The 22,821-nt window shown below is 39.1% G+C and overlaps 1 protein-coding gene across 1 annotated transcript in view; it reads left to right on the top strand.

The window, feature by feature from the left end:
• The window catches only part of ZNF831 (zinc finger protein 831), a 33,011-nt gene extending 12,363 nt beyond the window's left edge, over positions 1–20,648 (top strand). The window contains exons 2-6 of the mRNA XM_074969765.1: positions 1,937–6,291; positions 7,353–7,498; positions 12,872–13,044; positions 16,411–16,580; positions 17,575–20,648. Coding sequence (XP_074825866.1) covers positions 1,969–6,291; positions 7,353–7,498; positions 12,872–13,044; positions 16,411–16,580; positions 17,575–18,426 — 5,664 coding nt within the window. The 5' untranslated portion in view covers positions 1,937–1,968 and the 3' untranslated portion in view covers positions 18,427–20,648. The remainder of the gene's footprint in view (positions 1–1,936; positions 6,292–7,352; positions 7,499–12,871; positions 13,045–16,410; positions 16,581–17,574) is intronic.
• The last annotated feature ends 2,173 nt before the right edge of the window (positions 20,649–22,821 follow it).

Raw genomic sequence — 22,821 nt, 5'->3', positions numbered from 1 at the left:
CACATTTTCTTAAAGGGTAGCATCCTTTTTGAGTGTGCAAGCTGTACCTACATAATTTTTGCCCAGCTATTCTCTCTCTCTCTCTATATATATATAAACACAAGGCAACATGCCATCATGGTGTCTCTAATTCATTCAACACATACAAAGACAACTTTGTAAGCTATCTCCACTTTTTGCCTCCAACAGTGTGACCTCTAACATCTGTTATATCTTTTACATATATAAATTTGGATAGTAAAAAAAAGGAACCTTTTAAATCTACAGTTTCATTTTGTTTTCACCTTTTGATTCCTTGTTTAATTCTGACAGTGTCTTCAGCCTCACTTAAACAAGGTCATTGTATGGGGCCATGCATAACACTCATTGTTTGTAGCAGTGACTCTTTAATAACTGTCTGTGCAAATTTTCTTGTAATTGTGGCCTGTCTGCATCAGCTGTAGTTAAAAGTATCAAATGCAGATTAAACTGCAGTGCATCCATTACTTTGTATTGTCTCACACTGGAGAGTAGATCTGGACACCAGCTCTTTTTTAGGAATGTTTATGTTAGAAACAGAGACTTGTTATAATTAGAGAGGGACCTGACTGTAACCAAAGTTGGATATGAACTTTCTGAAATGGTAGGGGTACTAGATATGGGATTATGTGGCTCACACTCAATTCTTGTTAAAATGCTACATTAAACTCTAATTATGTTTTTTTTTCCAAACATCAGTGGCTTCCAGATTAGTTTCAAAAGACAGAACTAACACAATATATGGTGTCAATAAATTAGAACTTATTTATTTAAAACTATATTGAGAGTGATAGATATATAATGAATTTGTCAGTTGTATAGCATCTTCCATCTGAAAATCTCAAAGCCCTAATTCTCAACATCTATGTGAAGTTTGTGAGTAATTAATTGTTAAATCCATTTTACAGATGTGTAAATTTAGGCACTAAGGTTCTGATAGAATACCCAATAAAGTAAATGGAAAACATATCACTGACTTCAGTGGGTACTATCAGAACTGGTGTGATTAGGGTCACAACACAAATGAACGGAGGAGTGGGGAATACAATACAGAAGTTCTGATTCCCAATCTGCAGTTGTAACTAACAGGCTACACTGCCTCTTGTCAAAGCTTCATTAGGCATGTGTTTTATTTTAAACAGGGTATATTTGTATCCTTTAGTTACTGCATTAATTACAATCATTTATATTTTATATCTGATTAAATGTCCAAGCTTTGTTATTTTTTTTCTGAAGACTGATCTTCAAAAGTGCAGTTGTGTGTGCAACTGTGCATTTGTACCATGTTGGCAGTTGTACATGTGTAAATCAAGCGGGCACAAGAGTGTCCTGATGAAGACTTGGCCTACAAAGTTTAACATTGTATTTTATTAAGCATACTGTTCAGTGAGAATAAGTTAATCATGAATCTTTGGGAGCACTGAAAACTGCTCATCTAGAAAGTAATTTGGACAAAGATATAACATCAGACTAATGCAAAGTAATTCTATATTATTGTACTATACACTGTATCCTATCCTATACCATTTCCAATATGAAAGTGCTTTGATGTCAGTTTGAAGACTAAGATTTTTAATATCTGAGTACCACTTCAGGATAGATTTTAAAAGGAGTCTTTAGCAGTAGGTCTCCTTTGCACTATACTAAACTTTTGTGTAATGTTCCTGTGTTTTATTAGCTTCCATCCAACAAACCAGAGGTGACACTATTTTAGTGGTGAATAAACTGATTCCTGTACATGTAAAGTTTGTATAAAAAGTTTTGATATTCTTCAGTATGGAAGACCTTACAAAAATATAATTAAATTTTGCATCTACTACTATAGTAGATGCCGAATTTATATGGCATAATAAACAGCTGAAGAAAATCACGGTTTTTCATTTCAAACATAACTATATGTTGTATTTGTTTCCCATAGATAACTAAACTGGATAAGATATAACCTTTGAAATGGAGGCACAGAGGCAACCCCATTCCACAGTTGCACTAGTTGATCAACCAGTTAAAGTCTCATCTCTTCAGGCTGCACAGGGTTCATCAAGTATCAGACAGAGTCCTGTGATTTTTCAGCAGGAACAAGCCCTGCCTCAGACTATATACCTGAAAGCCCTTACCATACCACTGTATCATCCTATCCAGTCAGGATGCTATCAATCAAACAACCAGTTAGCAGCTGGTGGAAGCAGCATAAATCTAGACAGCAGTAATATGCCTTTAATCCTAAACCCACTTCTGCATTCAGAGAGGACAGATCAGCTTCAGTCAGTTGCTCAGAAACAAGCAGGGCAAACTTTGACATTAAACATAGTTAGTTCACTGGTTTTACCATCAAGTTCCTGTCCAAATGCACCTGTTGGAAGCCCAGGGAAATTCAAAAATGCCGGGAAGTACATCTGTAAACACTGTGGACGAGATTGCCTGAAGCCAAGTGTCCTTGAGAAACATATTCGCTCACACACAGGTGAGAGGCCCTTTCCCTGCACCACCTGTGGTATTGCATTTAAAACTCAAAGCAATTTGTATAAACACAGAAGAACCCAAACACATGTCAACAATACCAAGCTGCCCTCAGGGTCTGACAACAGTGGCATATTAGAGGAGAATGAGAAGGCAACAGACAGCATCATGTCACATCAGGGTGCAAAACGAGACAACAATGTCTGTGAAAAGCAGGGGCCAGGGATTAAACAAATAATTTCAGAAACCAGTACCACAGTGGACACTAAAAAATTTCCATCCATTATTTCACTGCCAACACTGAACGCTTTATCGCTTACATCAGAAAGTCAGAAGATAACAACTGATGATTCCTATTGGCCAGAGGCAAGTCAGGGTGCTTCTGAAAGAGAACCAATGCAAGATCCCCAAAACCTATCTTCTCTAGTAGTTTTGCCAGACAGTGTACACCAGAGAAAGATGATACAGGAGCAAAGATTCTCAACAGCAAATAAACATATTCAGTTGCAAAGGCAGCAAGCAACTTATTCAGATAAGCAATGGGACTGCAAACCATCTGACTATAAGCTGAAGAAGTGTGAGAGCACTGATTCTGGATATCTGTCACGCTCTGATAGTACAGAACAACAGATGCTGACCTCCAGCCCCCTGCATAGTCTTTGTGAACAAAGCACAGAACTGGAAAATGAAACTGCCTTCAGTGGCTTAAGGTGCATGGCAGGAAGTAGTGCAAAACTGGATTCAGCTGAGAAAGCAACAGCCTTGATGCTAGAGAAAAAGAAGCTGGAAGAGCATATCTCAAAACTGATCTCTCATAACAAAGCTGTGGTGGATGATACCCAATTAGACAACGTTAGACCCAGAAAAACAGTGCTTTCCAAGCAGGGCAGTATTGATCTGCCAATGCCTTACACATACAAAGACTCCTTCCATTTTGACATCAGATCTCTTGATGTAAACAGGAAAAAGAATCTTTCCCTTTGTTCAGCAAAATCTACCTTTACACCCATAGAAAAATCCAAGCCATTGTTTTTTCATTCAGTCCCCACGCAATTCTCGACAACAATAGACTGTGTGCCTGTCACAAGAAGCAACTCTTTGCCATTTGTAGAGAGCACAAGAATGGCACACGACAGAGTGGGTAGCTCAAATCTACCATCTCTCACTAGGCAGCCCCTGAATACGAGCTCTTCTAGTTTGTTGCATAGCAACAACCTTGCTACAAGTTCAGTGGATTTTCCTAACAGCCATCCCCGTGCACTTGTCAGACAAACAGCAGTGGATGATTTGCCACTAAGTAATGCAGTCTATGATTATTCTCCCTTTGAGGAGATGAAAGAAACTAAAAAGCCTGGAGCTGGGGGAGAAGGAGTGAACGCTAAATGTAAGAAGTCAACTCAAAGGAAATTAAAAATGTTCTCTCAGGAAAAATGGCAGATGTATGGTGACGAAACATTCAAGAAAATCTACCAAAAAATGAAAAGCAGTCAAACTGCCAAGAAACTGAATCAAAGGGGGGAAAAGGCAACAGACAATATAGGCTTCACCCCTGATCCAAAGGAAGCAACCAATGGTGATGGAGTTATTCAGCCAAAAGATGGGAGGAGCTCTTTAAGCGGGAATCTTTCCTCCCCTGTGACCATTTCTAACACAGAATTAAACACTGTGAAATCAAAAACCTGTCCCATTGGTAATCGTGTACTGCATGGCGTTTCCTCAGAAGAGAATGCAGGCAGATTTACAGAACTAATGGAAATGGCACATTCAGTAAATGCTGGTGAACAGAGTGTAATATGCAAAACTTCCCCAAAACATGGCTGCAGTAACAAACATAGTTCAGATAAATATACAGGTGGCAATAACATGTTACTGGCTGTAAGCAGTCATGAAACGAGGCTTCAACTTAAGCAGAGAGCTAGTCAATTAAACTCTAACATGCTGAACACTGATAGTCTGCAAATGCATAATAGTCAATTGGAAGAGTCACATCCTGGGAGCGAATCCAATACCCTCATATTAGATAGTGAAAATATTTTTAAAAGTGATGGAGAAAACCACAGTAGTAAAGAATCTTCTCAACATGCACAGATGGCCTTAAGGGCACACAACTGCAGCAGTGGTGAATCTACACAGGAATTCCAAAAGCTACCATCAGAGAGAAAAAAACTGAAAGTCGATGAGCTGAAGAGCAGAGATAATGCAGCTCTAAAATCCAGTCCCAGCTCCAGTAGCGAAAATAACACAGTAGGTAAAACAGTGAAATTGATAGACTGTTATAGTGTACATGCCGTCTCCCTAGCATTAGTTAAACAGTCAGCTAAAGACGGAGAGCAGAATTCAAGCACAGACATGAATGAATCGATCAGCAGTGCTGAAGGCATGGAATATGAGAAAACAATGAAACTCCACATAGAACCCATATATGATAGTGATAATACTGCTAACCTTCTTCCACAATCAGCAAAGGTCTCAACAGCTTCACTTTCTGAATTTCTGGTGCCTGAGTTAAAGAGAGATAATTGTAGTTCTTTTGCCTTAAGTAAGGTGACAGATACAGGAGCCAAAACATGTCCTGTGACAGCAGGAGCAAGAGTGTCACTGCATAGTGGTGATGATGCTGGCATATCTTCCACTACTCAAAATCTGGAGTTTGGTCAGGTAACTCCATCTCTAAAGAAAAATGCATTTTCTCCAAAGTACATCCTTAAATTACCGCAAGAAGAGAGTACTACAGACCTGTCACTTTTAGTGGAACCAGGGCAGGAAAGCATGCCTGGTATTTCTCTACCAGTTCCGATAACCAAAACTTCCTGCACTATCAACAGTAGGACAGTCAGTGTTGATTCTGGTGATGTGTTTTTGTCCCCTTTAGAATTTGAACTGAGACACCAGGCCAGAGCAGTAGGGCTCAGATGGGGTGTACATACAAACTGGAAGGCTCTGGTACCTTGTTCACCAGTCAACTCAAGAACAACTAACATCCCAACCAAGATAGATGACAGCTTTCAGAACCAAAGCTGCAGGCAGAAGGAAATAATCAAAGACACCTGGAAAGAGACTAAGCATAAAGATAACTTAAGTGATCGAATGCAAGCAGACGAGAAGTGGATAAGTACAACTGTTTGCTCTGCACAAACCACAGAGAAGAAAGTATGCTTTACTTCTATGTATACAGGTGGCTTTTTCATATCTGCCGACATCAAAGGAGAGAATCAGGTCTTACGCCACCTTCACTCAGGAAATAACTCTTTAATAATGACATCTTCATCAGGCAAAGGGGCAACCTCTAGCGGGGACACTGAACAGACAATCATGGGATGGGACACAGATGGTAGCTCTTCAGGCATCCTTAAGGACACTTCACCAGGGTTGCAGGATTTACAGTATTCTGTGTGTTCAGTGGACAATTCAAATTATTTTTGCCATTCCTTTGGCACGTTTTATTGCCACACCCTCAGTACTCAATGTAAGGAACTCCCTGCACTGTCCCAAATCAGTTTGACTTGTCTCTCGGGAAACTCAAGGATCTCAAGCACAAAGGGCTCCTTCCCATCACTAAATGCTGAGCCTCAGTTAACTTGGTGTTGTTTAACCAGAAGCCTTCCTCTACCTGCTGAGCAAAAGGAGAAGGCCGACTCTGCTTACTCTTCCTTGCACATCTGTAAGAAAAATTCTGGTAGTGAAGGCACATTGTCAAAATGTGACTTTTCTTTTATCAAAATGAAAAATATTAGCAAGACTGTGTCCTATGGCTTGACCACTGGGAATTTAAAAACACTGGTTTCATCCTTTTCACAGGGAGAGCAGCTACAGAAGGTAATGTTGTGAATCCTATTTCCTATTTCAGAACAGAGGCACAGTTCTCCAAGATTACTCTTTAATTAGAAAGAATAGGAGAGTGAAGGTTAGGGGGCATATTATTCCAGCGTACATATAAATCCTATTCTGTCCCAGATTATTGAGAGCCTTGAATTAATCTACTTTAACAAAAAAGTGCCTAATTTTTTCTCCCAAAATATGCATGTGTGGGCACACACAGGTGACTATAGATATAAAATACAGAGGTACTTATGCAAACTGCACATAGCTGCTCATTTCATGCACAGGACTTGCATATTTTGTGGAAATAAGCATGTCCTATTGCATGGAAATTTGGCCAGAAAATTTGCTTAGCCAGAAAAGCATGCTTTAACTTTATTGTAACTTGAATTTTATAGTCTTTGGATTCCTCTATTCCAGCATGTGCTTTTTTCTGTTTTCATTTTAAATTATTATTTGTATTATAGTAGCCCTTAGGAGCCAGAGTTGAGGGTCAAGGGACCCATTGTGCTAGGTGCTTTACAAACAAGTAAAAAGGACAGCCCCTGTACCAGAATCTGTTTTGCTTTACACTTGAAGTAATAGTGAAAATCTTTCATGAGGATGGACTCACATCTTAACAGAGACACTTGTGTTCATACTTTATAAAATGTTTTTAAGATTTTGAAGGATATTTTTAGTTTAAGAGTAACTAATCAGTTCAAGAGATTTACAGCTCCTGGAACAATGTCTAAGGTGAACGTCAACCTCACACCCAGCAGGGCAGTACTGGAGCACATACATTATTTTTGCATGGGCCCAGAAAAATATTAAACTTGTTTTATTTTTAATTTTATGGTTAATATTCAGGTAGTGATGAATTTAAACACACAACATATAAATACTTTTTTAAATACAGAAGGAATTTGTTACCAAAGATCATTATTACACTGTTAAATGTAGGATTTACACTATTTGACAACATTCTGTTAATCTAATCAGTTAATTTCTGTAACTCACTCAGAAATGTTCATGTGCTTTGAAATGCACAAGTATAATCTTCTCACTATTCTCAACAGTCCAGTTCAAAGGCTGGAGGAAGTGGAGCTTCAGAAAATATTGCAGAGCGAGAGAAGAAAGAAATACTTTGCAGAAGGGAAACATTCACAACAAATAAATCCAAGAGGAGCCATAAACAGAAAAAAATGAAAATCAACCCAAAATGGTAAAGAATGTTGTTTTCAACCTCATCCAATATAGGTAGCATTTTACTAAGATAGGTATAAGATTCAGAAACTAAAAACGGGTGCCCCCAAAATGCTGATTAACCAAAACAGAGAAGCATGATGCTTTGGGAAAATGCATGATCATTAAAAAAATTATGTTATTTTATAAAGAAAGTGCAAAGCTTTCTAGGCACATCACAAATGTGTCAAAGGCAGAGGGAAACCTTGTCAGTTAATGCTCACAGTCGTCTGAAGTTTATAATTTCAAGAGGGAACAAAAGAATCAATTTTTTTTTTCCTGGAGGGACCCAAACTTTGAACCTTTAGTTCTCTAATTGCAGATGAAGTACAATGCAGAACTACGAAGAACTGTATTATTATTTAGGTCTTACTTGCTGTTTTTGTGGTATCCCAGTTTTTTTTGCTCTTGATAGATGTCACCCATAAAGCCATTGCATGGCCAAAAGCCATGCCTGGCCTGTGATCTGATAATCTGGGTCAAACTGCATTGAGCCAAAGCATTCCTGGTTACCGTAGAGACAAGAGAATTTCTCTTCTGGATCAAGAAAAGATCTTTTTACACAGCAGTTAGAACAGGATTTGCTGCTATGCTAAGGAAGACCGGGTTGGTGACTGGGAGACAAATTTAACCCTAGAGTAAGTGGGTAGAGCTCCAAAAACTTCAGTGTCTGCTTGCACTAAATTTAAATTTGCCCTGGCAGAATAACACTATCCTGGATAAACTGGGAGAACACTATAAAGACAGAGGGCCGTAATCAGAAGTGATGATAGTGACACCTCAGTAAACCGACAAGCCAGCATCAGTGAATCTGAATTGATGTAACATGTGTAACCCACACACCTCCTGTGTGTGGTGTTCTGTCCCATCTAGTGGCACGGAGACCACTGAGCCCTGGTCTACACTAGGACTTTAGGTCGAATTTAGCAGCGTTAAGTCGATGTAAACCTGCACCTGTCTACACGATGAAGCCCTTTATTTCGAATTAAAGGGCTCTTAAAATCGATTTCCTTACTCCACCCCTGACAAGTGGATTAGCGCTTAAATCGGCCTTGCCGGGTCGAATTTGGGGTACTGTGGACACAATTCGACGGTATTGGCCTCCGGGAGCTATCTCAGAGTGCTCCATTGTGACTGCTCTGGACAGCACTCTCAACTCAGATGCACGATTGTCTGCCATTGCTCTGACGCAGGGAGGGGCGACTGACGACATGGCTTACAGGGTTGGCTTACAGGGAGTTAAAATCAACAAAGGGGTGGCTTTACATCAAGGAGTATTTCAGGCAGGACTTCACGGAGGGTTCCAATAAGAAATGATGCACCAAAGTTATTGTTCTTATTGGAACAAGCAGGTTGGTCTGGCCTCTGATTGATACATGGCTAGATTTACCTCGCTGCACCTTCTCTGTGAGTGACTGCAGTGTGACATAGAGGAATGAGTCCCCTAGACGGGGGGTAGAGGAGGGGTTTGCAAATGAGTACAAAACAAATCTGGTCTATTTCTTGTTTTGATACACTCCATCTATCTTTTACATCTTTGACTGGCAGCAGACGGTGCAGAAGGACTACATGCCATCCACATCTCATGGCTGCTCGGCAGTAGATGGTACAATAGGACTGCTAGCCATCCTCATCTCTTGCCTGCCCGGCAGAAGATGGTACAAGAGGACTGCTAGCAATCCGTATCGCCTGCCTGCTCACCATAAGATGGTTCAATAGGACTGACTGCAGGACTAAAGATCAAGTCACTCCAAATTTAGTCACTGCGCCCATGTCTGCCCAGGCGCTCCTGATCGACCTCACAGAGGTGACCAGGAGCACCTCGGACATGACAATGACGTCTACCAGTCCTACTGTACCGTCTGCTGCCATAAGGCAAGGGGTTGCTGCTGCTGTGTAGCAATGCAGTACCACGTCTGCCAGCACCCAGGAGACATACGGTGACAGTTACCTGAGCGGGCTCCATGCTTGCCGTGGTATGGCATCTGCACAGGTAACTCAAGAAAAAAGGCGCAAAACGATTGTCTGCCCTTTCTTTCACGGAGGGAGGGAGGGAATGGGGGGCCTGACAATATGTACCCAGAACCACCCGCGACAATGTTTTAGCTCCATCAGGCATTGGGATCTCAACCCAGAATTCCAGTGGGCAGCGGAGACTGCGGGAACTGTGGGATAGCTACCCACAGTGCAACACTCCGGAAGTCGACGCTTGCCTCGGTACTGTGGAAGCACTCTGCCGAGTTAATGCACTTAATGCATTTAGAGCATTTTCTGTGGGGACAAACACACTCGAATATATAAAACCGATTTCTAAAAAACCGACTTCTATAAATTCGACCTAATTTCGTAGTGTAGACATACCCTTAGAGAGAGAGATTAATGAGTCTGCTCTACAGCCTTAGCTAACAGCCATGTGGCTTTTAGCTCATGCAGTAGAGGCTCATGCACTAAGCTCCAGAGGAGGTCCCAGCTTCAATCCTGCTCGCTGATGACCAGGGTCTGTCGGTGTTATACATGTATTGAGGGGGTAATGACAGGGTAGTAAATGATAGGGTAGTAACTGGAGGAGCATCCAACAGAAGGATATAAGAAGGTATAAATTGCAGGCATGAGGATTTTCCAGTACTGTTAACTGATGCTTATTTGAGAGGAATGAGTCAAAGCCTCTGAGCCACTGAGGCAAAGGCTGCCAATTTAATTTTTCTCCAATAGGACCACATCTAATCTGGACCTAATGTGAATGCATGTCCCCATCCTGATTTGTGTCAGTATATCTTTGATGACCGAGCTTTGCTATCAACTAAACTACTGCCATTAATGTGACTGTATCTATGGGCTCTGTCCTGTAATATGCTTTGTGCAGGCGGAGTCCTGCAACTGTGGAAAACCTCACTGAATTAAAATTAGTGGGCCCTATGTAGAAGTAAGGGTCTGTGCACACAAAGCTCAGTCCAGGATCAGGGCTTAAAGTGCTCAATTCTGCTGTCCTGAAACAGGAAAAATCTCTATTGACTTTAACAGAATTACAAGATCAGACCTTCAGGGCTGAATTGCCCTCTTTCTACTTGTCAGTTCTTTTCCTGGCAATCCCTGCCCCCCATACACATTTTCAGAAACTCTCACGTGACTGTTTTCAGTTCCTGTTTATCACACACTTTTCTGTTTTAGAGGAAATGAATTAAGAATGCTGCAAAGCTTTCCTGTAGCACTTGTACATTGTCACACATGTTTTTTTCTAGTTCATGCCTCTTGAACAATCGTAACATGGTAAGAAAAGGGATAGGATAAAAAAAACCACCACTAACCCTCTTAAGTGACAAGAAGTAGGGCTCTATATTGATAAATTAAAAAGAAAAAAAGAATGAATTTAGGCCAGAATTGAAATTAAAAGTTATGTTGTATTTCCGATAGATAAAACAAAGGTGTAATGAATTTATGCCAAGGGTGCAGCTGTGGGTCTCTTCTGCCTCCATAGTTCCACAAACTGTGGACTAGCTTCCGGGGTTCTCAAACTGGGGGTCAGGACCCCTCGGGGGTCGCAAGGTTATTACATGGGGGGGTCGCAAGCTGTCAGCCTCCACCCCAAACCCCAGCATTTGCCTCCAGCATTTATAATGGTGTTAAATATACAAAAACGTGTTTTTTAATTTATATGGGGGGTTGCACTCAGAGGCTTGCTATATGAAAGGGGTCACCAGTACGAAAGTTTGAGAACCAATGAGCTAGATCATGGTGGTTGGAAAGAATTTGCTGGGTTTTGTGTGTTCTCTCTCTCTCTCATTTCTCTTTCCCATGACTTAATCCTTTAGCTATTTTGGTCTATATAGAATATATTTAATGCACAAATAAGCTGTTTAAAACAATTTAGAAAACATGAGCTCAATCCTTTAGTCTCTACTTAGTCAATGGGCGTTTTGCCTGTCTCAGGTTTCCAGGACTGGACCCTAAGTCAGTAGTCTAACCCAAATCTGCCTTCAGATACCCATATGGGACTCCCAATTAAGTCATACATGGGCCAAATTCTCTCGTCTGAGGCCCAGTGATTCTGAAAAAAAGATTTCACTTGCTAAGCAAAAAAGCAGGCTGAGCACAGAGAAAGCAGCTCAATGAGCCAAATGCCTTAAAGAGACAAGCAAAAATGGGACCATATAGTGGCTTAAGCTACAGCCAAGGAGAGAATAATAAAAACAGAGAACTAAGAGCTGACCTGTGCCATCTAAATAGTCTAGTCACATTCCTTTAGGGCCAGACTTTTTGTCCTGACCTCTGAATCTGTGCACTTATTTTTCAAAAAATAACTGAGTGCCCTCATTTTACATGGCAGATAGTCATTTGAATGCATGGATCGCACATTTAGGGAGCTAGTTGCCCAAACCAGGCACACAAATGCAAGTTTGTTTGTTTTTACACACAGAAATGTTCATGTAAATCTATGGGCTGGCTAAAAATTTGGCACTTACAGAGCCTTGTTCTTGATGCTGAATCCCACGCAAGCCCAGACTCTGAGACCCTTCCGTTAGCCTGAGCCCAAACATCTACACTGCAATTTTATAGCCCGGCAGCCTGAACCTTGTGAGCCTGTCAGCTGAGATAGGCCAGCCATGGGTGTTTTACTACAGTGGAGCCAAACCTGAAGTGATTTAAGACCACATCTCCCACTGACTTTCAGTGACGTTCTAAGGTACATTTGAAAGTCCCACTCATTATGACTCACACAGATGTGAGGTGCTGTCATATTTTGGAAGCTAGGCGAGTATTTCTTCATCAGCATTCCCAAGGAGACATCTTCTGATGTGTAAACTTAACTAATAGGCTTTTGTCACTTCAAAGCAAAAACCAGAGAACTCAAACTCCTTGATCTAAGTCCTTGAAATATTTATGTTCTTTAGTAGTGATAAGCAAACAGTAGCACATAAGAAATTGAGCCAGTGGCCACTTGCAGACAAGTACAGGTGTCCTTGTGTGACCCTGGTCCTTGAGGTATGATCTTGTTTTGATATCTTGCCTGGTTGCAAAATCTGTGGATTTCCTTTCGATGGACCAAGGTTTGAAGTCTTTACTCAATTTTTACACAGTCCTACTCAGCCAAAGCTTCCACCAACTCCAGTAAAATTAAGAACTTCAGGATTTTGCCCATTGCTACTAAGGCTCTCTAATACAGGATTTTTTGTGGCATACATAAAAGTAACATTTCCTTTATTCATTATAGTCGTACCTTCTATAAGCCAGTTTCAGCCCCAGTGGAATTCCAGTGAAGTTGTGATAATACTCTACTAAGGCTACTTTTAAATAGCAACTACTTACAACATATCTGTTTGTGTTTTCACTGAAAATGATATATTTTACAATGCAGGTCCAAAGGGAACCACATGCACGGATACAGTCAGTTGAAAACTAACAAGCTGAGCAAGCAACGCTGGCTTCCAAACAGGACACTAGATTCTCTGAAAAAGCATCAGCTGCTCCACACACATGATAGCCTTAATCAATGCGAGAAATGCCGCTCTCCTGCGTCAAAATTGCAGGGTAAGGATAACTCGCCTATTCATGTTTGCAAGCGTGTAATATTCTTTTATTAATTTTTAATATAAACCAATTTATCTGATACATATTATGTTTCATATATGGCTGCAAATATTGTATTTCCTCCCTTCATAAGAACATCAAAGCAAATCAGGGCCCAACTTTTCAAAATCCCCATCTGCCTATACCTTTGTAAGAGAAGCTAGATACAGGGAAAATGTGTTATTTGATAATAAACATCTGGTGCCAGCCCTAGGGAAAAAAAACTGTGTTTATAGAACAGGTACAGTTGTAGACAGTGGGTCTCCTTTCACTGCCACCCATCTCCTGATGACTGGAACAACTGATGAGATCTCTGAGTCACTAGGTACAGCTATCCTTCATGGAAGTGCCCAAGTAGTCTACAGTTCTTCATAGGGGTGGACTGCACAAGAGTTAGTGGTATCCTCAAATACACAATAAGTTTATATTTGTACAATAATTTATATCAGTCAGTTTTATATTGTTATTCCTGAAATAAAGGAATTTATGATAGTTCAAATTAATAAATGAACATAACAATAACTTTGTTCTTCTATGGCAGTGTTCATTTGAAGTGCTTGACAAAAATTAATAATTCGGTTTCTTAATACATTGTGAGGTACAGAAAGAACCTGAAATGAAGCCACTTCTGGAGTGAAACACATCAACCTGTTTAGTGATAACATGAATCTTGATTTTACTTTTGATCTGAAAAAGGGGCCTCAGCATCCTGGTTCAGAACTTCAGTATTGATTCAGAAGAGTGCTTCCTCTTAAATCACCAGCCCTGCTGCCTGCAATATCTGGGCTCAGCAGACTGTAAATAAAGTGCTCTGAATTATCAAGTTATAAATAAAATACAAATTGTATATATCTATATATAGGAGACAGAGAAACTGTACAACTCAAATATGATTGAAAAAAATCACTAATTCTGTTATTAGAATCATAATCATGTCTAATTGTTGACACAGCAGATTTATAGTTTATTTGCTGTGCTGCACTGTTATATTTTGCAGTAAAAATATTTTTGAACATTTCTGCTTTTCTGCTAAAGGATTCTATAATTCTATTGCATAATAAATTAACCTTGTAGTACTTATTCAAATAAATAAAAACATGGATTGAGGGATTTTAGTAGCTTCTGTATTCTGGTTTAAGTGCCATATGTATATAAAGTAAAGAGAGTACTCCAGAAATTTGCTGGCATTCTGTGCTGAATTTTATGGATAAGCCGCACTGATGATTCTGGGCACAATTCCTCACAAGTCAAATACTATTTATGAACACAGAAAGAATGGAAGCAGAGACAAGGTTTTGATACAAGAAAAGTTGCACATGCAAACTGAACATAAACATAGAGAGAACTCCTTATTGTAAATGAGCCAATCTCTCTCTACTCATGGTTAGACTGTTCCCTCATGTTACACAGCTATGCAAGGGATAAGGCCCACATTTCCCACATGCACATTTGCCTAAGACCAAGCAAGATTATACTTCCAGCACAAGAGGCATGGAGGAATTGTGCCTTGTGGGTCTACTGCCTGGGTGGTATCTTGTTCAGGGCTCTGCCTTAAGGCACAAAATCCATATCTAAGTATAGCTCACAGGGTTGAAAATCTGGGCCATTATTTGTGATAAGTAGGTGTATGTCTCATTTGTAATAGGAAATTAGTGTTGACCATGGTGCTGAAATCAGGGAAGTTTATGAAGTTGATGTATGATCACGTTGGTAGGTAAACAGAGTGATCTGTAGTAAAACATTTTAAAACATTTCAAAATGATAGCTCCCCACAGCCTTCTTCCAACGTCTAGTCAATTTCATTTTCTCCCTGCAGGCAGAAAATGAAATGGACAAGAGCCTTGCAGGTAATCTGCCAGAGGCTGAGCACTGTGACTGCCTCCCCAGCTCTCAGCCTGCCCAGCTGCCAGTGGCGGAGAGCCCTGTGCTCAGCCTCCCTGTCTCCCCCCAGGCTAGGGCTGAGCACCCCAGCTCTCTCTCTCTCTGGCAGCCCACCCGGAAGGCTCTTGTCAAGCTCACTTTCTGAAAACAAAGTTTACAAGAGCCTTCCAGGCAGGTGCCAGCAAGCTGAAAAATTCCACTGTTGTTTTCCCCCAAATTGAGTTTGTCTAGAAATCCCTTTCTGTGAAAAATGTTCATTTTGAGTTTCATCATGATCTGGGACAAAACATTTTTTCAAAAATTGGAAACTTCTTGCAGGAAGGAATTCCAACTTCCAGCCAGCTCTACTGAGTTATCCCTTTTGTGATCAGCAATAGCACATAGCAGCAGTGTGCAGTGCAATAAAAGGCAAATTATCATATGATTCCAATCAACAGAAGAATCATTTGCTGTCTTTTTTGACTATTTGTACCTCACCCTGATCCTCTCCATTTATCTAATTTATCTAATTAGTTAGCTACTTAATGCTAGTAACCTGGGAGATATGAGCTGGTATAGTTGCAATATACAAGAGCTGAGCTGTTTCTTATGATGGATTCTGCCAGTACTACCTGAGGAAGAGCTCTGTGTAAGCTCAAAATCCTGTCTCTTTCACCAACAGAAGTTGGTCCAATAAAAGATATTACCTCACTCACCCAGCTTGTCTGTTTTATAGCCTGCGACCAACAGGGGTACAACAACACTGCAAATACTACTTGCCACTGCAATGTGGCAAAGCAACTTAACTGTAGTAGGTCCTTCTAGTTCTGTCCCTTTTCCATTCTGAATTTTGAAGTTCAGATACTTTCTGGCCATTCCCTTGACTTGCAGTTTTGTATCTCATTAACATTTCTTCCCTAACTTCTTTTCCTACTCCCTTGTTCTTATTAACACATCTCCTTCTACCCTTCTCCCCCACAACCCCACCCCCCGGCCTCTATCATTTAAATTTTTGTATAAAGATACATGAAGGATAGAAAGGTAAGCAAATTCTGAAGAAAAAAGTATTTAAGATCTTTTATTGGAATCAAAACTTCAAAATTTGCTTCACTGGTATTCACGAGACCTTTAAGTTGCTTCCAAAGAAGACATGTACATGCAAAATTTTGCTCACAAGAATGTTAATTGAAAAGAAGGGCTGAAGAAGATTCACTCAGGAATATTCATGAAAAGTCACTCAGCTTGAATAGCAGATTACAAATAGCAACTACTCAACACAACTGCTAACAGTTTGCAAGGAATCCAGAGGTGAAAGCACATTAGGATAAATCATGTTCAGAATTAATTCGATACAACAATTTAAGAAGTCAAAATCTGTCCATAGATATAAAAAAAAGGTTTATGGAAAACTCATTGAGCACTGTATCTAACCTTAAAAATCTCTCTAAATCATCTCTTTCCCAACAGATAATTATCTCCCCCAGCAGGAGGAGCTATCTTGCCCCACCTCAGACAAGCCAATGTCCAAAGGGAATATTCATAAGAAAGAAGACAGGAATCACAAAAATAACTCAGGAATATTTTCACCAGCTGGGCATCCAAGCAAATTCAGGCAAAAAGGCAAACTGGATGGAAAAGTAGGTGTTTTACCTGTAATTCTTTGTTAAATACACAGATGATGACACTGATTTTAGAAAACTTCAATTTCACCCTATTGTTATTTGAAAGCTTCTGCAGTTTAATTTTTTCCCATTTATTTGCTTCTCAGATTTTGTGTTTTTACAAATGCTGCAAAGATGGTAAGGTAACGTGGCTGCAAAAACATTCAAAATCACTGAATTTAGAATGTTTTTGCAATGAAAATAGCGTAACTTGAAATGGCATTTCTCTCACTGTCACAGCTACTATATGAGTTTTGAATATATTAGTATAAATTACTATTGTAAAATTACATTTTTATGAAAATTAGTTCTCATATTTAGGAATCTAACTCTTCAGATGCTCCTCAACAAACCAACTTTGCTGTAGATGCACACCCACCTTGGTATTTCTATACTGCTCACAAACAACATAATAAACCCTATGTTTTTAGCTCCTTAATGCCTCAGTTATACACACTCCCTTGCAATGTGTACATAGTATTTCAACATAAAGAAAATCAACCAGACACCTATGTAACCATGCAGTTAGTCAGCAACCCCCTATTTCAGCCATAAGCTATCACCTAGCTAAAAAGCAAAAAACAAAATACACACAGACACACCAACAACCAACAAAAAAACCTTCAACAACTAACAAACAGTGGAGAAATGCACAAGTAATTTACCTCATTTATTAGAAATTAGCAATCACTGGAGGGATGAATACTTTGTCTTGTAGTTATGACAAAAAGGAAAGCAAATATAATCACAATTGTAGAGATGAAGGACCACATTTATGCCTGTATAACTCAGTTGATCTCAACAGAGTTACACCCAATATAAACAGTCTTATAGTCATGGGGATATAGTCAACATAATTGTTATTTCATTATCTCTAAAAAGGATGAAATTGCTTTGGATTGAAAATTTTAATGTAAATTGAAATTCATTTCCTTCCTGATCCTTTCCCCCCTGCCCACATCTGCTGCAGGATGTTACTAGACCAACTGAGAAACACTCAAGAGGCAATTTCTTTCTTCAGAACTTTAATGCAACTCCAGGATTACCTATGGTAACATGCTCGTGTTCATCACCAGCTAAAGCAGCCATGCGAGAAACAAACAATGACCTGAACATCTGCTGTTTAATGGCTCAACCTCTCATGCTTCAGAAATCATTTCCAGTGGAGCCACAGCCAAATGCTCATTCTGACCCTGTGGAGTCCTCTTTTTGGTCTTTTCCTTTTGATTTTGTAGGCACTGGCACATGCTGCCAGCATGTGAGTATGGGTTCAGAGGTTACTGCTCCTTTTTTCTTATGTCCAGAAGCTAACCACAAAAATATACTCAATGTAGAGTCACAAGGTCAAACTTTTACTGCATTATACCCATTGGTCCAGACCTCAGGAAAGGAGGAACATCCAATGGAAGGAAATTCTTACTCAGCTCTGAAGGACAAACTTAATCCTAGTTCCAAAACTGTGTGTTCAGCTTCATTGGGATCAAAGGTAAACACCCTTCCTGAGACATCAATCGCAAGTACTAGCTTACCTAGCACAGCTAATATACAGGGGATAAACTCTTCTGATAGCAGTCCTCATGGATGCGTGGACAAGAATGGAGCCTACTTACAATCAGATGGCCATGGAACACTTAATGAAACTGGCACTAATACTTTTAAAGAGCCCTCATTTCCCTTCAGTCCCACAGAGTCCACAGCTAGCTCTGAAACACCTTCCAAAACGTACAAAAAAAGAGGTTTAGAGATGATAAGGAAACAAACCCGAGTGGAATACGCTGACACAAGCAGTGACGATGAAGACAGGCTAGTTATAGAAATATAGCAAACAGGACACTGCCACAGCAGATGGATGTATGATGGTGCATTATAGAGAGAAATGCCTTGGAAATTGCAGATCATTGATCTGCCTTTTTGAAGCACCTTAACATCAGAATAGCCATTCCTGCACAGTATAGGCAAAGTTCTCTTCTAAGAACAACCGTTCTTCTTTGCAAGGACTCAGGCTTCTTTTACATATTTTAATGCTTTTGTATGGAGCAAGGAAGCAGTTAAATTATATATTTAAATGCACAAGGTGGTTCCCAACTCCACTAAACCTCATCAATCCCACATAAAACCCACAATCCCCAGTTCACAGAGACTGTATTATAAAGACACTGCAGTGTATTTGTTTACCAATAATGATAAAACAGCTATCAGCCTCCTTAATGCATAAGTTGAGGTGTAGATTGTAACAAACCATTGGGTATATTTTCATCCCTGTGCTACCCTTTTTAGTAATTATTTCCAGCTTTCCTGGAAGTTATGTATGTACATTGGGAGGAAGATATATCCCCCATGTATCTATGATATTGAGAGATGTCACACAAATACTGACTTTTTCCATGTTGTACAATGGTCAATGCTTCTTTGTGACAAAATGACACAAGCATGCCCTGCTTTGTGTTTTGTGCCTTTTCTGCTGAGATCTACTGAAATATTTTATTCTTTAGCTCTACTTTGAGAAATTGGGGTGTAAATAGGTAACGTCAATGTTTCTTTGTAATGAGATTTTTAACACAGAGATTTTCTCTGATTCCGTTTTTCGGATTGTGCTCTAAAAGCAAGTTACACTGTTTTGTTTTATTTTGTTCTGAAGTTTAGCCCAAATGTAAATCAACTTCTGCTTTGAAACCCAAAATTTACTTTGTTTACATGAAAACATCTCCAGTCAGTAAAATACCAGATACACTTACCATTCACTAGAAAGCTAGTTTAAACTGACAGAGAAAGTTTGAAATCATTGCACTGCTGTACTAGAGTCAAATTTTATACTTAACCTTTGCTGTGAGTTTTTGTATGATTTGGACTCATATACAGGATTTTATGGATTAACTTTCATGTGATAGTCATAATTGCATGTACTTTAAGGAAAGAATAATCATGCAATCATGCACAAGTGAGGCTGTATGGGTCCTAGTCATAAATAGGTCTAGTGTACTATCTATGTCAGAGAAACATATGCATATTGTAAGAAGTGAATGAGAAGTGCCAGAATGACAACCCTTCTGTGGATACACACAAATGGAACCAAATGCTAAGCTCTATGTCATCCCTTTACACTCATATGCATTATGAAAGTGACCATAGTTCCAATTTGCCCTGCAGAGAGCTTTTTATTTAGCATCAAATTATGTTGGTATATATTTTTACTGTTAGGGAAATTGATATCATGATCAGAGTGCTATACTGATTTCTAATTATAAATGCTAGTGCCGTTGTGTTGAAAAAGGTTAATGGGGTTAGCAGGATTTTTTCTTTGTCAGCAGTAAAGCACACAGAATAAAGAATAACCTACAAAGTCTTTATTTGTTCCTTATAAAAATACTACGATATTCATTTCCAAAATCAGAGAGATATGTAGGGTTCCTACAGGATTTGGGATCATGATTGCATGGAAGAATGGATGTATTGCTTTACTAAAAATGAGCATTAGCTATCTTCCCCTTTTACTTCTGTGAAATCCTGGGACCTTATTCTGATCTCACTTCTTATATGCTGGTTTTATAACACTAGCATTAACTCCATACACTTTAGAAGAGTTAGTTTCTGATTTTCAGGAGTGTAAATGAAATCAGAATTATGCCTTTATAAGCTTATAGGTCAGAGACGAAGTGGATAGTGGAGCCCTATTCTGTAAATAAACTTTATGCAAAACTGCTCTTAATTTCAATGGGATTTCCATGTATGGAACAGGGACATGAGAAGGCCAAATAGTGTATTAAGTTGGGAAGGTTTATACTAAAGACTAGCAAATATGGGTATGAAATTCCTGTTTTGGGAAGTTAAGTAGCATGAAAGGTATGAACACTGGGGGACTTGCTGGCCATGTAAGTTGCATATTGTAATTGCATATTTTTGTTGAATATGCAATATATAGTACCTGAAATACTATTTGTTTGTTGAATGTTGATAAGAATGATACAACTGACTTATTTGTATATTTTTTAAAAAAAATTCTGTTCCTTTATATTCTTAACTTATTTTGTTTTAATAAAAATTAAACTTGAAGGTCACAATGACACTAAGAATGTGGTAGTTATTAGGGTTTGGTTTTTAAAAATGCAAGTGCACCATAGGGTGAATGTGGGAGGTAATCCAAGGGTGCTCACCAGATACAGTACAACCCTGTCATTCTGCAGTGATGCCTTTCCCTGAATTATACAATAGGAATACAGCAGATCAGCTGCAAATTTCTTTTGCTAGTAAATATAAAACAGGAAAATTTTCTATTCACCTATCAAGAAAAATATTATGATTGCATTAATTTTTAGATTAAACATAAAATGTGTTGTCCAGAGGAGTACATTTCCAGTCTCTAGAGTTAAACCAGTTACACCAGCAGTGAATTTGGGAACAGAATCCCATATTAAAAATAGTCATAAATATCACTGAAGTGATATAAAATAAAACTGAATTTACCTCTTAAAACAGATTCTTTAAATGACTGACAGGTTATAATGTATGCTCAGGACTCAGATCATATAAGATTTCTTCTGTGCATATAAACCAAGTAAGAGGAATGGAGACTTTCTACTCAATCTTAATACCCACTCAAGGTTTTAAAAGAACACCTTTAGGAAAGAAGCTATTATAGCGTGGGAAAGTTATGGCAAAACATGTATAAGGATAGGAATTGACAACAGTATTCTTGCACTGCAGTAACAGCTCCAACAGATCAAATAATTTATCACAGAGAGGCACTTTTCCTTAAGAATGAATTTTTTGTCCATGGTCTATGCACTACCAGCCTCTTGCTGCTACTTCTTATTGTAGCGGTGAAAGCTGAATCAGACAAATACAGGGTTGGAGGAAAGCTGTTTGAATATCAGAACTACCATATATTCCCATTGAACACCACCAGTCTGCTGGTGAAAACTATAGTGATAGCTGTTTAGTTTACACAGATGGGTGAAACTGAATGTTTTGGATAGAAGAGAAAGTCCACAAGGTAGTGATCATGTACTTCAGGAATTAATCAGGAACGTAATGGAAACTGATTAGATATAGGGAGCTATATTTTTGTCTGATTTACACTGGTGTAACTGCATTGTTGTCAGTGAACTTGCAGTGCTGTCTCTCAAAGGAGAATTTGACACTAGACATTGCTCTTGAAGAGAATATAAAGAAAGCCAATTAGTGCTAATTCGAGGTTACACCTGTGGAGGCAATGATTAATAAACAATTATAGTAAGGATTAGCAAGAGTTGACAGTATGGTTGGCACTATACTCAAAACAAATATCAAGGCTTGAAGGGTTTCAATTCAGGAAAACACCTGAGGAACATGTGTTGAACTTTAAGCATGTGCTGAACTTCCATCTACTTCAGTGGGATTTAAGCATGTGCTTAACTTTAACCACTTGCTTAAGTGCTGTCTGGAACAGAGATGCTTTCTTGATTCAAGGCCCAAAAGAGAGACAAGTACAATAGCTTAGATTGGGACAATATCCTTACAAAGAATAGTCAGACAGAATCCTACAAAGTTATGGCAAGCTCCTGAATATATAGGGAGAAAAATAAGATACACATATTTACATGACATACAGAGTAAACCAGATGGCTGGTTTGCGTATCAATGACACAAATAGAAAAGTTGGCCAGAGCCAGCCAGCCACTTGCAGTTTTGTTCTGAAGAGAATGAAACAGGTTTTTTTTTTTAAAAGAAAAGAATAGAGATATTACAGGGGAAAAAATTGTATTTCAGGGAGTGATACTTCAAGGATAGGCAAGCACTAGTTAAAATGTTCATTTTTCTTTAAATAGGCACTGATGGAACTTGGTAATTTTACAGGTGCCAGATGTCCAGATCACAGTTTATATTGACTGTCAGAAGAAAATCTGCCTATTTTGCAAAAAAAATTAGTTTAAGAATTTCCGTCATGAATTATGGCACTTCATGTTGAACTCTTGATCATTTTGGCTTGTCTAAAGTGGATGTTTGAATGCTACCAATGTCTGGGAAATCTGTGTAGTCTGAGCAGTGCTACCACCAGTGGAGAAAATCCCTGGAATGTCTTCAGAATCTTCCTCTAAATGGTATGTTCTCTGTGCTATTCTTGGACCGTGTTCCTTAACTTTGGAGGCAGTAGCCTGACATGCGGTGGCATTATTGTAGCTCAGGATTCTGTGCTAATAACTTAATTAGATGAAATGATCAGAAAATGTATACATGTTGG

Source organism: Natator depressus, chromosome 13 (assembly GCF_965152275.1).
Source record: "Natator depressus isolate rNatDep1 chromosome 13, rNatDep2.hap1, whole genome shotgun sequence".
Lineage (NCBI taxonomy): Eukaryota > Metazoa > Chordata > Testudines > Cheloniidae > Natator > Natator depressus.
Note: the sequence above shows the minus strand (reverse complement) of the source record. Positions and strands in the feature narration are given on the sequence as shown.